This window comes from Pipra filicauda, unplaced genomic scaffold (genome assembly GCF_003945595.2).
Source record: "Pipra filicauda isolate LSUMZ 115617 unplaced genomic scaffold, ASM394559v2 scaffold365_size864120_pilon, whole genome shotgun sequence".
NCBI lineage: Eukaryota > Metazoa > Chordata > Aves > Passeriformes > Pipridae > Pipra > Pipra filicauda.
In genome coordinates, this window is record NW_024104493.1 from 240,869 (window position 1) to 262,014 (window position 21,146).

At 43.0% G+C, this 21,146-nt stretch overlaps 2 protein-coding genes across 2 annotated transcripts in view; one reads left to right on the forward strand and one right to left on the reverse strand.

The window, feature by feature from the left end:
• SMAP1 (small ArfGAP 1) overlaps positions 1-1,500 on the forward strand; it is an 89,016-nt gene extending 87,516 nt beyond the window's left edge. Inside the window, exon 11 of the mRNA XM_027711207.2 lies at positions 519-1,500. Within this exon, the coding sequence (XP_027567008.1) occupies positions 519-653 (135 nt within the window). The 3' untranslated portion in view covers positions 654-1,500. The remainder of the gene's footprint in view (positions 1-518) is intronic.
• On the reverse strand, positions 1,498-20,913 carry B3GAT2 (beta-1,3-glucuronyltransferase 2). Its single transcript, XM_027711209.2, has 4 exons — positions 19,894-20,913; positions 8,884-9,028; positions 2,132-2,280; positions 1,498-2,052 (listed from the first exon to the last, which is right to left on the reverse strand). The coding sequence occupies exons 1-4, from the start codon at positions 20,431-20,433 to the stop codon at positions 1,966-1,968; spliced, it is 921 nt and encodes a 306-aa protein (XP_027567010.1). The 5' UTR covers positions 20,434-20,913; the 3' UTR covers positions 1,498-1,965.
• Positions 20,914-21,146: the final 233 nt, after the last annotated feature.

Genomic DNA, 21,146 nt, shown 5'->3' on the forward strand with positions numbered 1-21,146 from the left:
TCTTTGCTGATTGCCACCTAAATGGACAATTTCTATAAAAACTTGTGTATTCAAGATTATGAGGTCTCCAAAGAACAAAAAAAAAAATCTGGAGTTGCAAGTGCAGACAAGGCTATATTACTGGCTTTGGTGTCTCTTTATCTCTCTAACCATAATTTTGTTGGTTAGCTTTGACACTGTGAAAGCAAACTCTTACCAACCAACCACATCAGCCATCTCCTTCACATGCTGTGTCAGTTCCTTAGTGGAACTTTCATACAGATGTGACACATAGACCAAGTGCTGCAGCCTGTCAGCTGGTGTATGATGGTGATTGAAGGGCTCCAGAAAAGCTGATAGCGTGGAAAAAGGCTTAGAAACTTAGATTGGGTCGGTATTTTTATTTAATGAGAAACATTTTTAGGGAAACGTACTCTTAACTGAGTGGCTGATTGGAGGCAGGACTGCTTTTGGCCAGCAGCATGCTGTGTTTCAGTGCCAGTGCTAACCAGCCTCATGCATGTGTTTGTGCTTCGCAGATGAATCAGCAAATGGCTGGAATGAACCTCAGCAGTTCCAGCAACGTGATGGGCTTTGGCCAGCCCCCCAGCACAGCGGCAGGATGGACTGGAAGCTCCTCTGGCCAGACTCTCAGCACACAACTGTGGAAATGAAAGTTGCAATAGAAGTCTCTCCCAGAACAGCCACCTAACATTCCTTGTTCAAATGCATTTACTTTTGCTGTTCCTTCCATGTACATATATATTCTTTTTTTTTTTTCCCAGCTGTTCAGATTAAGAATATAACTGACTGACCGTGTTGTGGTCTATATTGATTTAAATTTGATGTAGTGAAAAGCAGATCAGGAATATATTTATACATCATTGGAAGCATTTTCATCCAATGCATATGATTTCATAGACCATATTAAGAAGCTGCTTAACCGCATACTGATTTTTTTCCCTCAAAATTCTAGATCAAATGTTTGCATATAAGGGACGTAGCTATCATGTTAGTAATATCCAAAAATATGAACCCCAATTCCCCCAAATTACCCAGTAATCCTGTAGAAGGTACTCTATGAACAAATGTTTAATCATATATAAATAGAATGTAAATGTATCACCGAGCAATGTTTTCTAGTGTATCAAACAAATTTTGTTTCATCATACATTTCACTGTGATGTTATTATGGTGTGCATAACAGGGAATGTGGTTATTGAAAGAAAGATAAACCTGGATGTTACTGTAGTTCTACAAATCAATAGTTTATTCTTTTAAAAATGAGCATTGGATGCATTTGAGTTTCCTGTGATAAAGTCTCTGATCTGGCTCATGAGGCACACGCACAGTATTAATGCTGAGAACTGGCAGCACAATATGCATACAAGGTAACTCCAAATGAATGGATATATTTTTCCTTGCAGAGATCCAGGTTTATGACAGTGATTGTGTTTACATTTTATGGTGCCTCGTAATGATAAAATGTTATTTCCCTATATTAAAAGGATAAATCCATAAGTGACTCTGGGTTTTTATTTTGTTATTGTACAACCTATTTGACCGCTACTTCTAATGAAGTAAAACATGTTCAGTTTGGAGGATCCATTTATGCAGATATTTAGATCAACAGTTTGTGAGTTAAAATCAGTTTATAATTACACCATTAAGCTGGATAAATACAAAAAGTATATACATAAATAATGATTTTGAAAAAATACCATTACACCACATTTCTCTATGTGGAAACAGCGTTAAAACAAAGGTAAGTGTCAGTTTATTAAGCTGAGAGTTCAGAAATGCATGCAGACAAGTTAGAACAAGCACACCCACTTGATTTGCTTACTAGAGTCTCTGACAACTTCCTTTTGTTTCCACAGAAGTCCATCAGGTCTCACACAGAACTAGATGATTTTAACTGGCTGAATTCAAACACGTCCTGACGCGTCCATTGTCCTGCACTTGCTGTGTGACTGTCTCCCCACATCATACCTCAATATTGACTGTATCCAGGTGGTACTTTGGCTCGTTAGCTAGATTCACCTTCTCTGTTCTCGTGTGCCATACCAGAACCTATAAAATAACATTTGTGTCAGTACAGTCATCTACAGAGATGACACAAAAGCTTTTTAGAAAGTGTGGAACTTGGTACCTTTGTGCAGTTGTTTGCTTTTGGCTCCAGTTCCTCCACTGTTGTTATCTGTTTCAGAAAATCAGATTCTTGCATTCCTGGTTGAGAACCACGACGCTTGAACACGGCTTTGGGATGCGACAGGATCACTTGAAGACTCACAGCAAATCCTTGGATAGAAGGGGACAGGGAAAAAGTTAAGAAAAACCTTTAGGCTTTACATTTTTGTGCAGTTACATTGAAGCCTAGAAATCTCCCATGCTCTTTTTAAAATTGTCTAAATTTGATTATATGAATATTTGGTAGGTTTGTATGTCCTACATTTCTGTGTTTTGCCCTCAAGATACAATCAGATGTTTTTTGCGCCATATTTTCAACATGTTTAATCTATTTCCTGTCATGTAAGGAATATATATTTTTTTGCCCTGAAAAGTCAGATATTGCTAAGATCCTGGACTATTCATCCTTTCTACTTCTAATTAAGAAATAAAACTCAATTTTAAGTAAAATAAAATGTATAAAATTTATACTGTGCAAACACTTCTACATTTAAAGGTGAAAGTCAGAAAAAAGGTTAAAATACATTACAACTGTGATCTTTGGAGAGTTTCAGCCTGTAGAGAGTTTTTAACGTTGTTGGTGAAAGACAAGCCACATTAATGCTCTGCCTTGCACACTGTGTAGTCACTGTGGACTTGTGAATGACTTTCATCACTGGTGGTCTGCAAGGCAGTCTGCAGGTGATCTGTACATGGCACAGCACGGCTGAAAGGACTTCTTCGTGCACACGCCTCTCTGCGATGCATTCCTCCAGTAACGTGCGTTAGGTCCCTTGAAGGGAGATTGCACACTGAGAAATCACTGGTTTGAACAAACTCGCCCTCTCTGAAGAAGCTCCCATGAATCTCCAATTTGCCATTATTTATAGAACTCTCCAGTTTTCCTTCAGCTATGCTCAGTCACATGTATGGTTCTTTCAGTAGGACTCAAAACTAGACTGATAGACTTGTAAAGAAAAATGACATTTGTAACTAACTCGTTATGTCTGATTGCCAAGCCTACCAAAGAAATCCTTTCTTTGTCAGTTCAGAGTGGTTCCAGCTGTCCCTTTATGACACAAGTAGTAACAGTTTTCACACAAGTTTTGGAAAACGGCAAGAACATTTAATTCTAAAGCCAGTATTAAAATGTTATTGGTTTAAAATTGAGAATAGCTTTCTCTAACTTAATATAATTCTAACCCATTTTTACTACAGTTGTCTTGCTACTGTATTTTTCTTGAAAGTATCTGTGACTTTTGTAGGGGCCTTTTGAAGAGGAAAATATAAGGAAGTAATTATTACATCACGTGTAAAGAAGGGCATACTGAAACCACTTTCAGTGGTTCCTGCTCTTGCTTGCAGGAAAGTACAGGAAGACACCAGAAAGTTTGTTTTGTTTTAAATAAAGATTTGGACCCTGATAAAAACTATGGGTTGGACATAAAGTAAGGTTCCAATTCACTGATGGACACAGTTGCAGAAGACGTGTATATGTTATATCTTTTTTGTAACTTTATACATTATATCTTGTCTGAGATAAAGAACAAGAGGTGTCTAGATGGAGAGGGCATATTGCCCACACCTTGCAGAGCAGTCTAGTGAATAAAAGACTTCAGGAGGTGTGAGACGTTGGCTGCAGCCTGTCCTCACTCAGTTAACCTCTGCAGCATCACTGCTGGGATCCAGCTGTTCTCTGCTGCAGCTGCTGGGCTTAGCTCAGTGCTCCCAGGCAGAATAATGCTCTGGACTTCTCTTCCCCACCAGGGGTTTGTCTGCAGCAGGCTGCAGGCCTTTCCTACTTCCTACAACTTGTAGACTGGTCATGAGAGAGCACAAGATGGGCTCCATCCCAGCGTTGTTGGTAGGCAAGTGTAATCATTTGGGAAGAGCTGAGATCGAGTGTTTAAACTCCCTCAGCAAGAGACAGCAGCAGTGTGTACAGCCAGCTTGCACCACCTTGAAAGAGACCTTGGACTTAATACTGATGAACAAATTGACCTGCTTCAGTTCAGTGGTTTTGGTTAGGTTTTGTTGGTTTTTTTCCTCAGTTAGAACAAGCAATAAATTTTGGATGCAACTGGGCTTTGATAATTTTGAGCGCCAAAAAAAAAAAAAAAAGTTGCTTTGCATGGGAAGGCATTGTTGGAATCCTGATCAGCTGTGTGAGCTGCTGTTTCTTTTCAAAAAGATTTAGGATTCAAGCTGGCCATGCATAAATGAAGTAAACACCAAAATAATTAAGGTAGTGGCCTAGTTTTTAGAGTGGGGAAGGAATCCCATTCTAAGCAGAAGAGGCACGGATTTTCCACTGCTTACCTCAGTATGTGTCAGTGTGGCTCCCTGGCTCCCTCAGCCCATACTTATCCATACATTGATTAATTTCTTATGCTTGCTCCTCTGTTGAGAAAATTGCATGGAGTTCTGAGGGTGGATTTCTCCTATGCACAGATCTTCAGATGGGCCGTGCCCCCTGCATGTAACACATGCCCTTGCTACCATGCTATTGCAAATTGCCATTATAGGGTGCTATCAAAAATCAGGCATCAAATAAAACTTAAATTATAAACTGAGTGTTGTGGGTGGCAAGGACACAGACTACTGTGCACAGACTGGCCTGAGGTTTGTTTCCTTGGTCAGTGGTCACGCAGTCTTTGTTTCTTAAAAAATCCAATAAAGCAACAACTTGAGAGAAAATAATGCAAGGAAATTTATGTCCTGCCTATTTTAGTTCTTCAGCTTTGCTTTATAACTGCTTTAATTTCACATGTATGACATTTTGTAAGATGGACTTGGGAGAAAGCCACTTTCTAGTGACACCTTTCCACTGACTTTTTATCACAGATGTATCATTTTGGTGTCAGAAAGAGAGGAGATGGCTCAGGTTTTGACCAGACTGGCACTAATTTCTCTACTAATTTCTCTCAGTAGATAATGAGCCTGTGCTAATAGATGAAAATATGCTGTTATTTTGAATTCTATCACCAAACAGGGATTAATTTGGGATTACTGTCTCCAGTGTAGCATAACTGAACAGTGCTTACATGCATACAGTTATTTTACTTAATCATTATTCCTATAAGGTCATATTGGGCTTAAGCTCATATGACGTGCCACAAGACAATTTCATAGCTGGAGTGTGAAGAGGTGTTTTGGGGGTTTTATGGTGTTTAATGCAAGGTTGTAAATTAAATCTAATTGGCTGAAGAACCACCTAGACAGGAATTAATTTGCTGGAGGATAAGATACCTGGGAGATGTGGCAAAGATTATATCTGTGCTTCTTTCAACATAAGCTGTTCCTGTTAATTCACACCTTGACTTGTGTTAGATCAGTGGCTTCTGTTAAAAGGCAGAACTATTTTTTTTTTCATCCAGTTAAACTTGAGCCAGTGTTTAAAGATTTTGTTGCCATGATTAATGCCATTGCTTCCTAGATGTTCTAGATAGGATAGTGGCTGAAGGCAAGTTATATTCTTAATCTGAACTGAGAGTTTATAATTTCTGGAGTGTATAAATGCTAATGTAGAAACAGACCTACTGGTGTCCACATGGTTTAAGGTACCACCTTTGGCTTGTTGGATGTGCCATGGCTTGGGCTCTGCTGCTCTCACTGTTCTCCCTGTGACACACAGTTTGGGTTGCAATAAGACAGAGATGGCTAACCAGGGGTTTCTGTAGTTCAGAACAAAGGCATCTGCTCACAATTAATTCACCATGAAAGGCTCTTGATTGTAAACTCAATGTTTAAAATGGTATTAACCCTTTCACGGAGGAGAAGTTGGGGTTTGGTTTTTTTGAGCATGCTGTCTGCCATAGCCACTCAAAATTTTTTTGTTTGCACTTGTGTCTTCCAGCAGTGGCTCTTTCAGAGTCAGTCAAAATATGCCATGTTTTGTGGTGTCATGAATAGACTAGCTTTTTGCTCAGGGAACCCTAAGAAAGATGAGATGTACTGAAGAACTCATAACTATAGCAAAATGAAAATTAAAAAAAAAAAAAAAGGTGTTTGCTCAGGCCCTAGCAGAGGCACTTCGGGCACAGTGGATGAGCTCTGCACCACACATCCAAAATCTGCTTGCCTAGTCATTTACAGGCATGTACTAATCCCTGTGACTGAAGTAACTCCTGGAATGCTAATGTAAAGCATGGGCCTGCCTTCTTGAACAATCCTGACACTAGGAGAATCATGATGTAACATGTTTTCATGAGTGGTCCAAAATTCTGGCACTGGGAACAAGCCAAATTTAAAACAGCAGTATTTAATATAGAAGACTTTAAATCAGGTCCATAGTAAATAACACACTGCCTAATTCAGAATCAGTGTCACCTTTTTGCTTTCAAGATTCTTTCTCACTTTTCTTCCCTGAGGGTAAGGAAGTTTGTGTCAAACTCTAGAACTCACCTACAGTTAAAACTGAAACAGAACTTAGAAAACATCTGAACGAATTCATATGGTGAGTTGGTTGCCAGTCAAGAAGCAGCACAGGAAACAGCGACTCTGCTTTCTGAATGCAATTTAGCATTGGAGAATAGCAGTGTCAGCCACAAATTTCTCAAAATAAATAACCAGTGCTTAATGAACTGATCTAATGTGACTGCGATGTGTGAGTGTGTTTCATGGAGTCTGGGGAGGTTGGCCACCTGGGGTCTTTGAGATGAGCCCAGTGAAATCAGCAGGATCTGTCTCCACTTGCAGTAATTTGAATTTGACTCTTGTGAAAATCATTAAGAAAATATAGTTCAGTAAACCAAAGGGAGCTTCCTTACCAGTGCATTGGCTGTCAGAATATTAACTGTAGACAGCTGAGCAGTTTAATATATGCACCTATACTTTTTTCATGGCAATATTTTCAAATGAGGTCCTTGAACTTCCTTATGTGCAGTTTAACCTAAATTGCTTGTGTGTTTGGTGAGGAGATGGAGAAATGCCAGTGATGGACCACAGCATGGACTTAGGTTTTTTTAGTAAGCCTCCCAAGTCTGCAGGGGTGTGTTGGGAAGTTGGGAGCAAAGGGCATGGGTAGGAAACTGAGTGTTGACATGTGTCCTGTAGACTTTGCCTGCTCAGACACCTATGAAGTTCTGGATTTGCACTTCTGTTCTGTTAGTGCCCTTCCACTGTATTCCTGAGGGGACTGAAGATGCAACTTTCACATAATTATTTTAGAGCTCTACACAGCATCCATTTCTCTCCTTGCTGAAATTAAAAATGTAATTTAATTTCTTCAGTATTTTTGAAGACTAATAAAAGTTGTCTTACAAAATAGTAACTCCTTGTTTGTGGATCTGCAGTAACTTCCTGTACTATCAATGTTTCTTTGTCTCTATAACCCTCCCCTTTGTGACTTTCATAAAAGTACAAGGAGGTAATGCTACTAATGGAGCTGCTTTTCCCTCATGCCAGTGATTCAGCCAGCAACTACAAAGTAAACCACAACTTAAGAACTTTCCAAGTATCTCTTCATGTCTGGGTTAGAGTCCCCTGGCCATTGTTGTGTAATGGCTTTTTGTCTGCTGCTAATGAATTATGAACCATGCTCTCACCTAAATAATGCCCATCAGTAATCCCTTCTACAGCACTGTATCAATAGGTATCTGTGAGTCCACAGGCAGAGACTGATAAAATGCACAGCTGCAGTCCTCGACACGCTGCATGGGTTTGGGCATTGACATACCTACATCTCCCCTGTGGAATGCCTCTACCTAAACACCCAAATATTAATCTTTATGCCAGGTGGTATTATTGTCTTTAAATGCCCCTATAGTACAGAAAAAATTCACCTGCTGATGTTTCTATCTTTGAGGTGTTAAAAACAATTAGTACTTTATTCTTTTTAACCAATACAACTGTATATAGTGTACATATTTATCATCAGACATTTCAATTAATATATTCTGCCAAAGTGAGAAAGCACTGTTCTTTTCCCTCTCCCAAAATATAAGTGTACCAGAGGAAAAAAAAAAGTAGCTATTTCTCTCCTGTTCTTGCCCTTGTATTCCTACTTTTCCCCTTCCCTCCTTGATACAGAAGATGCCTAAGTGCAAATACCGTATCGCTTGCTAGGAAATCAGCTGCTGCTACATAGGAAAGTGGACTTCTGCACAGTGGTGATTCATGTGGCAGTTGTGAATATATTTAAGAGATTGTCTAAGCACGGACTGACAGCAAGACAGAGCTGTGTGGTGTGCAAACTTCACTGCAGAAGATTGATTACATCCATTTTGAAGCTTTTCTGCCTTCATCTACTAGGCAATAGCTGTCAGTGATTTTTCACCTAAGCCCAGTGTTTCAAACTATATCCATCTACAGTTATCACTGTTGTTCCAAATAACCAATACAAAATGAATCATTTTATGATACAGTAGCATTTTACAACATGAGGTCTGCGAAGGGTCTGTATTTATACTACCTGGTTTAGATTGATGACACAATGACAGGCAGGTGCTCCTTGCAAAAATTACTTCGATGAATTAACTTACAATTAACTTGTTTCAGACAAACAATTTATACAACATAAAAGCCAAGTTGCCACATAAAATTAAAAACAAATGAAAGTAACTTCAGATATCACCAAGCAGCAACTTAATTAGACAAGATGTGCAAGCTAAGACTTCCAGGATATTTAGTGCCAAAGGGCTGCATACAGTGCTGACACTTGGGAAGTTTTAAAAGCTGCTTACGTTGAGAAAATCAGTTATTATGAGAAACATTCATGTATCATGTGATCCTTACCTGCCATGTCAATAGCAAAGGGCCTGTCCGCTCTCCAGCCCGTGTACCAGCCAACAACTTTGCCGTTCTCCACGACTGGGCGCTCGTACCGCCGTCCCCCGACCAGCCCCACGGGCCACACGGACACCTTGCGTGTTGTGCGCATCTGCAAGAGGCAGCACAGCATCACTCACTGCCTGCCCGTGCTCCTGGCAGGCTTCTTTTGTAAGTGTTGGTAGAAAGCCTACGCACTAATCAGCAAGACTAGGTATTCAAAGGCAATTCTAGCTTACAGATTTCAGCCCAACAGAGTAAGTATTTGAAAGCTACGTGTGCCCACTCATTTTCTGTGAAATCTCCAGCTCTTTAGCCCATAGGCACCTCAGTTCTACTTTAACACCCTATTCATAATATCTTTTATAGCAAAATTTTTTAAAAGCTGTGAAAAAACAGGTTTGGGGTTTTTTTTCTTGTTTGGGTTTCCACAGGTGTAGTAGATCTTTTTTATCTGCAAGACTACAGCATTCTCTCAGTAGGCTTATTTCTATAGATTGCTGAGATATTTTACAAACCCGATGAGAGAAAATGTAATAATGATTAACAAATACGCATGTCATTAAAACAAGTACAATTAGTTTGAGACTGGTAAAAAATGCATTGAGTACAGGAAATTATGACACAGCTCTTTCCTACCTGCAACGTACCAGATTTGTACAGAGCTAAGATGCAGCTCAGATCTATTAAACGGTCACCAAAAAAAAAAAAAAAAAGATTATTTGGGTTAAACCTTTTTTAATTTTACATTTTCCCTTTAAAAACTCTGCTAAATTTCCAGGAAGGATGAAAAAGCAGGCCAGGTAGGATGCTTACTATCAATAATAGGAATTTTTCCCAGTGGTGTAAATGTAACTAAATGCAGTTCTAGAAACATGGTCCCTATCTAACCTTGAGGAATCTACAGATACTAAAAAATGATTCTTTCTTTAGCAAGAAGTGTGCATGACTGGGAGTCACTTCAAGGAAGACATTGAGGTGCTGGAGCACGTGCAGAGAAAGGCAATGAAGCTGGGGAAGGATCTGGAGAGTAAGTCATAGGAGGGGCAGCTGAGGGAGCTGGGAGTGTTTAGCCTGTTAAAAAAGGAGGCTCAGGAGAGACTTTATTTCTCTCTACAACCACCTGAAAGGAGGTTGTAGCCAGGTGGGGCTTGGCCTCTTCTCCCATGCAGCTAGTGACAGGACAAGAGGAAATGGCCTCAAGCTGTGCCAGGGGAGGTTCAGTTTGGACATCAGGAAGAATTTCTTCACTGAAAAGGTTGTCAGACATCGGAACAGGCTGCCCAGGGAAGTGGTGGAGTCATCATCCCCAGAGGTGCTCAAGAAACAACTGGATATGCCACTTAGTGCTATGATTTAATTGATACAGTGCTGTTCGGTCAAAGGTTGGACTCAATCTTGGAGGTCTTTTCCAACCTTAAAGAATCTGTGATTCAGTGAGTTCAGATAACTGGTTCACTGGACCATTTCTTCAGTAAACAGGAGATAATATGACATGAACTTTGACGCACTGCTCCCCATGGGAAAATCAGATAGTCTGATGTGAGAACTTGAGTAGACGAGTGCAACAGACACGGCAACTTGCACAATTTAACCACATTGATTGAAAAGCCACTGGTTCAACTACTGTGTTTTAAATATGGTGCTATTTAAACAAGTATTAAACTATTTCAGTGTAATGTGGGCTTTATTTGATCTGTTCTAAAAACAGTCTCATCTTTTGTTGTAATTGAAGCTTATTCCTTAGGGAAAGGTTATCCCTTTCTCCTTCCAAGCACTTCTCTTAGCAAAAACAAATACAGTTTTACATATTTGTTACTGCAGTCCCCTATCAATGGATGTTGAAGTAAAAGACAACCTTGGTTAAATATTAAACAATTCTCTCTCTCTCTGCCAAGGTGAAAGATTTATCATGCATATCATCTAGACTCATAGGAGTTGCACCAGAAAAAACAAAGACATCATGTCAGTGTGGTTCACATTTCCAAGCTAGATACATTTGCAGATTCTTAGAACTTTCACACAGGGAAGGCATAAAATATATATTTGAAAATCCACAAATATGTATGGACACACAGAAGATAGATATGTACCTTCTCTCCCTCCAATTACTTGTGTATCTTCAAATTTGTTTAGCAGAATTTCCTCACCTCCACCCTAATAGCTGTGGCAGTCAGCTGAGAGTCACACCATCTCTCAGCAGCAGCAGAGACATCCCATAGTGTGTGAGAGCAGAGTAATGTGTACAGTTGGCAATATAGGGATTTCTTGTGATAAGGATTCTGTCCAAGCCATTGACTATTTAATTGCCAGTGAGACACTATCATGAATCTCTCTACAGGTTATTGCTAATCATGTTTATCTGTAACTCTTCTCCCTGCTTACGTTTAATTTTCCAATCTGTCGCACTCCTCCATGCAGGAAAAGCAGAGTTAGCAGTTAACTATTTGGGTATGGACATTAGCCAAACCTTCTCATGAAGGTCTTTTAACTCTGGTTTTAATGATACATCCCTTTTGCATATTTTGCTAACAGCATATTTCTATTAACACCCAAACATATCAGACATGGACACAGGGCATCATTCTGTTGGGCATGTCTACACAGGTAAGTTCCAGTAGGTTTCCAAGGGCAGCAAAAAGCCACATACACCCAACTGTGCTACACCAGCAATAACCACAGGATGAACACACATGTTGCCATTAACACCTCCTGGAGGGTATGGATACCTTTACAAATTATTAATGTACAGAATTGCAGCACTTTAGCCACCCTATGCCAATCGTACCCACAGTAAACACGAAATGCCACAAGACAAGGGCAGACACACTCTAACTACGAGAGTGTGGCTGATGCATGGTGCACCCATGCCCTGCCTGAGCACACAATAGAAGTTTGGGCAGCTGTACTGTACAATGGGCCAGGTTACACAGGACTTCTGAACTGGGTAAACAGCAGCCTCAGCATCTGTGCTGGCAGAACCAGACGGATTTACATTAATACTCTACCATACACCACGTCTACGAAAATCTTGTCAGTGGAAAGTATATCACTGACCTCGCAAAACCCAAGAAGTTTTGAATTTGTACAGTCTTGGTTCTATCTTGGTGTCTAAGAGTTATGTCAGTAAAGCCACCACACAACAGAAGGAAGGAGCTCTACATTTTGTCCTTGGGTTACTTTCTTTATTCTCACAGGTTACATTTTTGGAGAATGAAATAAGCAGGTGTCAAGAATACAGCAATCCCTTTAAGTAAAAGCTGAAAGAGCACATCTAGACCAGTATTTATGCTAATTCTGAAATACCTCACAGCCTCAGAATATGCTAGGCAGATGAAAGTAGGAATATTTCTTTTAATCTTCTGAGAATAGCATTACTGCAGTTAACATACTGCTATGTGAAGGCTGTATTTATGTATGATGGGGAAAAAGCTATTATTATTTGGATTAAAAGGCCAGCTTGCACCTGGAATTTTATGCTGCTAATCATTGGGACACAAAAAGGTGATTCGAAAATGTGTTAATTCTAAATAGTCTTAGTGCTGTGGGCTAAACAACTGCCAAAATCCTGTGACTTACAAATAGCTTCCTAAATTGCCCTTCTGTCATTGTAATGACAGCAGTAGCACACGCTGTCTTAATACTCATTATTTTAAGTCCTAGCAACTTACATGAATGGTATTCATCTTACTTATACTTAACTCTCTGTAAGTATCTGGTCTGTCCTAGTTAGACTTCTGTAGTTAATGAAAGAGATAGGAACCCACTGACATGATTCATCCTGCTTGGCTTAGACAGCTATCTTAAGGTGGGATGAATCTCCCTCAGGAAATGCTTTTATCCTCTATTTACTTTTTGATTATTTGAAAGGGGGTCTTGGGCATAGGAGGAGAGTAATGTACTGGATGGGGAAGATGGTAGAAAAAATCTGAATGAAGTAGCAGAAGGGACAACGATTGGGAAGGATTGGGCAAGGAAATGACAGGAGAGATTGGTAACAACTGACCCAAGAAATCCGAGTGAGGTGATGGGCATATAACAGTAAATAGTTACAACAGAGTAACCACTAAAGAATAGCAAGTGAAAATGCAGAAAATGTATCTGAGTAATAAAAGGCAGTGATAAAAGCATTGCCAAATACAGCATCTCATTAGTCAATCAAGAAAAGCTGCTTAATGGGATGTGCCGGACTGATGGATAGGGAAGATACCAAGCCAGTAACAAAATATAAAAGCCCAGGGGGAATGAAGGCAAATGACAGACAGGGAGAAGGAAACATGGAGGTACTTCCTACAGCGAAAAGGCTTCCAGACTGGTACAACCATCCTAGTGTTTTTGCAGCATGATGTTGATGTGTTTTTACTTGAGATTTAAAGCTCTTTGTAAATGCAAACCTGCTGCTACACGTAGTACGCTTTTTTCTCCCCCTATCATTTCAGCCTCTCTCTGATTTGTGATCTATACTGGTCAGGCTACAGGTTAGCACCCAGGCTCACCATCCCATCCCATCCCACTCCACCCCCCTGCCCATCCCAGCAGACTTCTACAAAAAAATTCCTATTTATTATTACCAAAGACAGGACATAGAGCTCCTTCACTACAACCCTTCCACAGCAGAAAATTTTATGGGTTAAAAAAACAAGCACAGCCAGGTTCCCTGTCAGTTCTCACACAGTTCTCTGCATTGCTCACAGGTCATCTAAAGCCAGATTCTGCTTCAATGAAACTCATGGAAGAGTACTACGAGTCAGAGAGCTCAGCAGCAGCGATGCTGTGCCCGTTTACTGAGGCATTGGATGGAGCTTCTGCCCCTACTTACCATCACTTCAAAGGAGGTACTGAGGCATAGAAAACCTCTGCCAGTGATTTTTGTGGTTCAGGGACTGTGACACTTAAGGGATAGGAACTTCAAAAAGCAAGGTTGTTGTTGGTAAACTTGACTGTAAAAGGTATTCTCTGTGGGAAAACTTGTAGAAAGGGTCTACAAGTCAAAAACATTTTCAGTCATTGAACTCGCCTGCTCCACAACCCTCACAGGTGATCTGATTTAGTTCTTCGCCATCCTCACTATTAGAAAGCTTTCTCTCCAAGCATCTGTTTTAAACCTCCTCTGCTGATTTGTACACAATCTACACTGCAAAGGGAGGATACATTAATTCCCCCCTTCTTTCCAGCAACATTTTATATATAGGGTACAATGATTAATGCTTTTAAATTATACCAACATCCTTGGGCACAAATGTCAATATTGCTTCCCTACGGAAGAAAACTGTACCAAATTTAACTAAAGCAGTTAGGAGCCAATTTCTCTGGACTGGGATGACTTCCAAAACATTTGCTACTCATGTTACTTCTGGGCCCTTCTACTGACTGGTTCTTTTTCTCATCCTACTCTCTGTCATCCTACAAGGTTGCGTTCACTGCACCTCGGAAGAGCTGCTGACCCTCTCTAATTAAATTCAGAGTAACAGTATCAGTTTCACATATGAGACCACTGCTGTCAGTGCAGAAACAGACAGTACTTTGCAACCCAGAGTCCTTCACTTGGATAATGTTTCAAATAGCTCTTTTTTTTTTTTTTTGTCACTGTTTCCTCTCATTTTTAAGCTATTTCATTCTCTGCCAGTCTTTTCTAATCCAGTCTCTTTAGCACAGGTATTACATGTGTATGTGGAAGAAGAATGTCAGTGTGCATTTAAAATCTGTCATGTACTCCTAAATCATTTATACCCTAGAAAGGTATTTAATGCACTGCTAACACACATTTGGATCATTTTTTTTATTCTGAAGAATATAACTAATGACTGCCAGCTAATATTTAATTCTGTCTAGACTACTGAATGTTATTTTTAAGACTATATCAAAAGATTTGATTTTTCCAACCAGCTCCAAGAGATACAAAAAAAGATTTTCATGTTTTTAAAGATAAACAGATTCACTTATACTAGTTTTAAATCTTTTTGCATACATATATCCATTCAAAAATACACATATACAGTGTATAAAGATTATGACAGTTATGTAAGTGTTATTGAAGGAACACTAACCCTTCCCTTGTCAAAGCTGGAAAAAATAGCAAATATTCACCTCTCCTGTGATGTGTTTTTTGAGTTGCTCAAAATATTTTACAAAGATGATCACAGGAAAACTGAAGCCTGTGTGACGTGCAATGCCTGCAAGTATTTCTGTTCCATTTTTAATAACAAGGAATTATTTTTTTTAGGCTACTGAAATGGCTGTTAAAAGCCATTAGAATATCTGCCACCTTCATACATACCTTTTGGGAAAGGGAAGAGCAGGGACGCAAGAAAGTGCTTTCAATCTGAATCTTGAGCTACTTGTAAAGACTACCACAACTTCAGGAGAACAGGTGGAGCTCTCTCTCCTCCTACCTCCTTTCCAGCTTCAACTCTACCATCACATTCAGGGTATTCTTGTGCAGGCAACAGCTACAGCAAATTGAATTCTGGTCCACAACTCAGTGGGCAACAGGGCTAACTGCTAAGCTACTAAGGTTTGGGTTGGTTTTTTTTACCCTTCAGAAATGACAATTAGGGCTGTGATTTACTTTAAACTCCATGCTGCAAGGCTGTATTCAGATCATACCTTAGAGCATGGATTTCTCTAAGGCGGCCCAGTCTTCCAAGTTGCACACATATCCATACACGGATCAAGGCTTTTGGCCAACTACACAAAACACAGAAAGAGCAGAGAAAATGCCTGAGACACAGAAACACATGAATTATGTGAAGAGTTAAGGGAAGTGGAACTTAGCTGTCTATCTTCAGTTTCTAGCGCTTAAGTAAATCCTGTTTTTAAAATCTCTCTATGAAGGTGGAATGCCAGCTTTATCTAAGGTTTTCTTTCTGGAAGTTTAAAAATGTGCAATCAGCAGTTGCTAGGCATCAGTCACAATATTCCAATAACTTGCATTCAGGAATAACATGAAACACAAATGCACCAGAAACTATAAGATAGTCACTCCAAAAAGAACAGCCTATAGTACAAAATGGAAGTTATCATGATTCATGTAGAAACATCTGTAAAACAAATGTACTAGTTGGGATTTCAGGCTTTTCAATGGCTTTTTTTATGAATGCAGGCTGACTTTCAACTGAAAAGAGATATTTTCAGAAAGCAGACTGTTGTTTTTGATGGCAAGATGCAGATGTACCCCTCCAGGTGAACAGATCATATCTGAGCAGAAAATACAAAATTACTTTTGAGGCCTGGATCCCAAAATATTTATAACAAAATACAATATACCAGAACCACAGGCATTAAAATAAAAGCATGGTTTTTTACCTGACCACCACTATATGCTCAAGCAGAAAGGGTTGGGAATAACTTAAAGGCCACTTCTTCACTCCTGGAGATATTTTCTTCATCGTTGCTACAGCCCCACTTACTACTCTAAAGAATTTCACAATTGCTGAACAAACTGGTTCTTTCCCTGTAGCCTTTCCAGGGAGGGTGAGCCAAAATGCTCAAGAGAGCCAATGCTGAACATACTGTAGCAGCAGAAAGACAAACCAGGCTCTCCACCTTATTCTAGAAAGGACAACTAAACCTGCTCAGACCCTGTCCAGTTTGACTTTGAGGACATAGTTTTGCCAGTCAGAAAACTAGCCTATACATCCACATTCATCATCGGTCTTAGGAAAAAAGATAATTATAAACAGCACTAGAGGGTTCCAGATTTACTACAGACAGTGACATTTTCCAGAAAAACTCTACTGTAAACTGGGTTCTTGGGGTTTTTTCCTGATTTCCATGAAACACACTTGGTCTAGTTCTACTGGGCTCAGCTCACTCTATATCAAATATAAAGTATTCATTCCTATACATACCAGGCAGAAGGACTTTGGACAGAGATTAGAATTTCCTCATCAAAAGCTCTCAGAAGTATCCCATGGCATTTCATGTCAAAGCATGCTCCTTTCTGATCATGACCCTCACAACTACACTACAACTCCCAGTAAAGCTTTTGCCGAATTTGCTTTGTTAAAAAGGCTCTGTCTTCTGTAAGGGCACTAGGGAAAGCCACAGCAAAAGACCTGCCTTAAACATAATCCTTCACTGACGTGCAGTTCTGTGGCTCACCTTTTGCTCCGCAGTCCTGCTTTTTTAACCTCTGAGCAAAATGCATCCCTAATGACAATATTTCTCTCATGCTGGCTTTACAATCCTAACTAGCCTTGGTTCCCACCTCCCCAATCCCTCACTGCTGTTACTGAAACCAGCTTTGACTCAGAAACAAAGAATACAGACCTACTATTTCATAAGACAGTAAATGTATGTAAGTGCTTGCGGGCAGACAGTACCTCACATTGCCGCTGGCAGGTTGGGACCTACACACCCCTCTGCCCGTGTCAGTGACATGCTGGAAGTCACGCAGCCAGCACAGGATGGTGGGTGGTAGGAGGAGAATTCAGAGCACCTGTCTTGTTTTCCTACATTTAAACTGCCCCCTCCCAGTGAGCAGATTTCAGTTTATCAGACCTTTTTAGGATTAAGCAACTGCAGGTCTGGAGAATTGTTCCCAGCAGGGCGACGAAGTGAAAAAACTCCCTCTCGGGTAGAGTTACCACCACTTTCATGAGAGGAATTACTACCAGATTTCATCTACACACAATATGTTCTGAAGCTGTTCTCTTCATGCTTGGAAAAGACAAGTATAGCTTACACTCCTATATCTATCAATCCCGGAAAGAGAGATCAGGATTTACTACAGAGCTGTCAAGCCAGAATCCATAGAGACACAGAATTTCTTTTATCAAGAAAAAAAAAGCAACCAGCCCTCAAGCAGTGCCTCGACTGAAAATCAGACTCCTGGCTCTCTCCAAATGTAACCTCCCACACATAAAGGCATCTTGTTGGTAAAGCTTGCCAAGGGACTTCCATTAACTTTGCCAGGTCCACGAGGCATTCCCTGTGTTACTACCAGTGGTGTCCCCCGAGACCTTGCATACAGCTCGTTAGTGACCCCAGAAAACAGTCATGGGAACTTGCAGAGGTAATTGAAGCAAAAGCTCCTTCTCCACTCCTGTAGCTGAGCTTTCCAACCACCACATTTCACAGGGAAAACTCATTCATGTGTGTCTGAGTGTGAACACACAGCTCAGAATAAACACCTCTTCCCCAGCAGCTGAACCCTGGTGAAAGGGAGGTCTTAGGATTGCAGAGGTTCATGCTGGAGGTTACAATTCTTGTTAGCAAGAAGAAACACAGGTTGCCTGTTGTGCCTGTAATTTTCAAGGTTAACCCTTCAGACAGCTTTATCCCCTTGCTTTCCTGCATTTCCCACCTGATCAAAGAGGTAATTTGTACCTTTCTGTTGCATCCTTCACAGCAATTAGAAGAATAATGATAGAAATTATAAAAGAATGTGACTGAACCCCTTTTCAGTAGCTCTGAAGTGAAATGCCTGTCAATACTGTTTTCTTTAGCTTGTCTGTAATGTCGGTACTCAAAAAAAAAAAAAAAGCCCAAACCAACAAACTATTAAAAAAAAAGTAGATATTTGTCTCCAAATATCTTTTGTTCCACACTAGTCATTGTGTCGAAGTGTACTTTCTGTTTCAATTAACAAACTCCCTAAGATTCAATCAGATTAGCCTTATATCTGTGAATATATATGTGGGCACTCCCATCACATCAAAGATGGGTACGGTGGAATTACTCTGCATTATAACGTGCTAAGCACAGCCGTGAGAATTTAAAAAAAATCAATTACGACAAAGGTTTAGCCTCCAGGCAAAGGTCCTTAAATTAGCAGCTTTAATGCTGAATGCCAAATGGGCAAAAGAAGTAGGACATCTCTGCTGAATGGGGACCCTGCACCTGCCCACTCACTCACCGGAAATGAAAAGGGATGCATTACAAACCTAAATATTTCTAAACCAGCTTGCTCTAGGGAATTGCACGTGCTTCACGTTTCTGTGTGTTGTGTTCATTTTAGCCTACTGACTGTAAAGCACACGAGGAGGCACATTGCTTGGAAGCAAGCTGTAGAATATGGGTGTACACCTCTAAATACAGTTCTGTCCACCAGCAAGAAGATATGGACCACAGTCTGTCAGAAGCCCTGTGTGTTCCCTATCTGCTGCCAACCTACTTTTCCATTTCCCTCCCTTATTTCCCTGCCAAGGGTACTCTCCTAGCTGTCACAGAAGATGTACATGATCTTTCTTCTGCTGTTTTATGTCCACTTATTAAAGTCCCTCCTTCCTGCCAGGCAGAACTCAGAAAGAAAGCTGGATACCCTCTGCTCCAAGCGCTTGCCAATTCCCACCAAAATGAAACAAAGCCCTTCACCAAGGGAAGGCAATAGACAAAACCAGGTCCCTTCAGAAAAGAAACTCCTGAAAGGGTGTTTAGTCGTTACACAAACGAGTTGCTGCTTTTAAGAGCGAAAAGGCTTCAAAAAGGCAAGTCCATGTGAAGGAGCCGGCTCTGGATAAATTCATTTGTGCCAAGAAAAAACTGTGAAGGATGGCGACTCCTGATGCCAGTTTGCCCTACAAGGAGAGGGGTGCAGCCCGAAAAAAATCCCAACTATGAAAGAGCGCTTTTCATCCCAGCTTTAACAAAAACACAAGATCCCTTATTTAAACCCTAAACTTGCCTCGCTCGGCAGGAAAGCGAGAAAACAACAGTAAAAAGTTGGGGGGAGCGTGGAGGAGAGGGACAAGAAACTTAAAAATCAAGAGAGGAGTGTCACACGAAGGCAGCTCTGGAGAGCCCGGTTGAGGGACGGAGCGCGGCGAGGTGTCCGCGCCGGGGACCGGGCATGAATTCTCCACGCCCAGAATTTCTGAGTAAGGGGCACCGAGCCGCCGCAAAGCGGGATGTGGCACAGCCCCGCGCGGGAGCCTGGAGAGGGGCGAGCCCGGCGGGAAGCGGGGATGCTGGAAGCGGTGGGAGCCCGCGGAGAGGCGGTGGAGCGCGCCCCCCCCTCCCTTATCCCGCACGCACCTCCTGGAACAGCTCCAGGCTGTAGGTGTTGTCGTCGTCGGCGAAGAAGAGCACCCCGGGCTGCGGGGGCGGCAGGTGCTGGTGCCGCTGCCGCAGCCAGGCCAGGCCGGCGTTGCGCTGCTCGGTGGCGCGGGGCAGCCCCGGGCGCTTGTAGCGGCGCGGCGTGGGGACGTGCAGGTGCGTGCAGGGCAGCCCCGCGCCCGCCACGAACCGGGTCACCAGCTCGCTGCGCGCCGCCGCGTCCTCCACCAGGATCCAGTGGAGCCGCGACACCTGCCGGAAGGTGTTGGCCAGGCGGGTGAGCTCGGCCTTCTGCACCGGGCGGCTGTAGGTGGGCGTGATGGCATAGATGGTGGGCAGCACCGCCTCGGGCCGCCGCCGCGGGGCGGGAGGCCGCGCCCCGCCGCTACCGCCCTCACCCCCGCCGCGGGGGTACAGCGCGGGCAGCGGCGCCCGGCTACTATCGATGTCCAGCACGATGATGACGATGAGCACCCAGGGCAGCAGCAGGAGGAAGCGGCTGAACAGCAGGGACTTCATGCTGCCCCCGGCGCCCTCCCGCCGCGCCTCCGCTCAGCGCCGCCCCATGGACGGGCGCGGCGGGGCGGCCCCTCCGCGCTGCTCCGCGGGGCGCCCGGGCGGCGGCGGCGGCGGCCGGGGCGGGCGCCGGGCGCTCCCTCCCGCGGGCGCGGGGCCGCCGGCGGGGCGGGTCGGGGTTCCCCGCGGTGCCCTCCCGCAGCCCGGCGGGTCAGTGCCCGGCCCCGCTCCTGCCGCGCCTCTATTCCGCCCTCGGCCGCCCTTCGTCCTCCTCCCGCTTCTCCCTCAGCATCGCCGGACGGGGTGCTCGGCGGGGACTCTGGGGAGACGCTCCTTCTTCTGCGCTTCCCCGGGCGGCTCTGGCGGTGCGCGGGGGCGGGGAGGGGAGGGCGGGCGGAGAGGCGGGAGCGAGGGTCCCCGCGGGCGGGGGCCGGGGGGGTTCCCGCCCCGCCTCGCCTCGCTCCGGCTGCCGCCCCCGGGAGCCGCGGGGAGGGGGCGGCGGCGGCGGCGGCGGCCCGGAGAGCTCCGCGCTCGCTGCCCTCGGGGGGCGGCGCCGGGGCTCGGCTGAAGGGGACGGGGAGCTCGGGGGGCTCCTCCTCTCCGCGACCGGGACGCCTTCCCCGGCACCGCGCCAGCGCCCGACGGGCTGGGCAGGGCTGGGCTGGGCGGAGGGTCCGTGCCTGAGTACTTACCCTTCGGAGTGGCGGGCAGTCGCT

Excerpts from the sequence above, each read along its gene's own strand:
- B3GAT2 (XM_027711209.2), bottom strand. The coding sequence starts at position 20,433 with ATGAAGTCCCTGCTGTTCAGCCGCTTCCTCCTGCTGCTGCCCTGGGTG. Across the intron at positions 9,029-19,893 it reads GCCTGGAGCTGTTCCAGGAG|ATGCGCACAACACGCAAGGT; the intron begins GTGCGTGCGGGA and ends TGCCTCTTGCAG. Across the intron at positions 2,053-2,131 it reads AAGCAAACAACTGCACAAAG|GTTCTGGTATGGCACACGAG; the intron begins GTACCAAGTTCC and ends GTTATTTTATAG.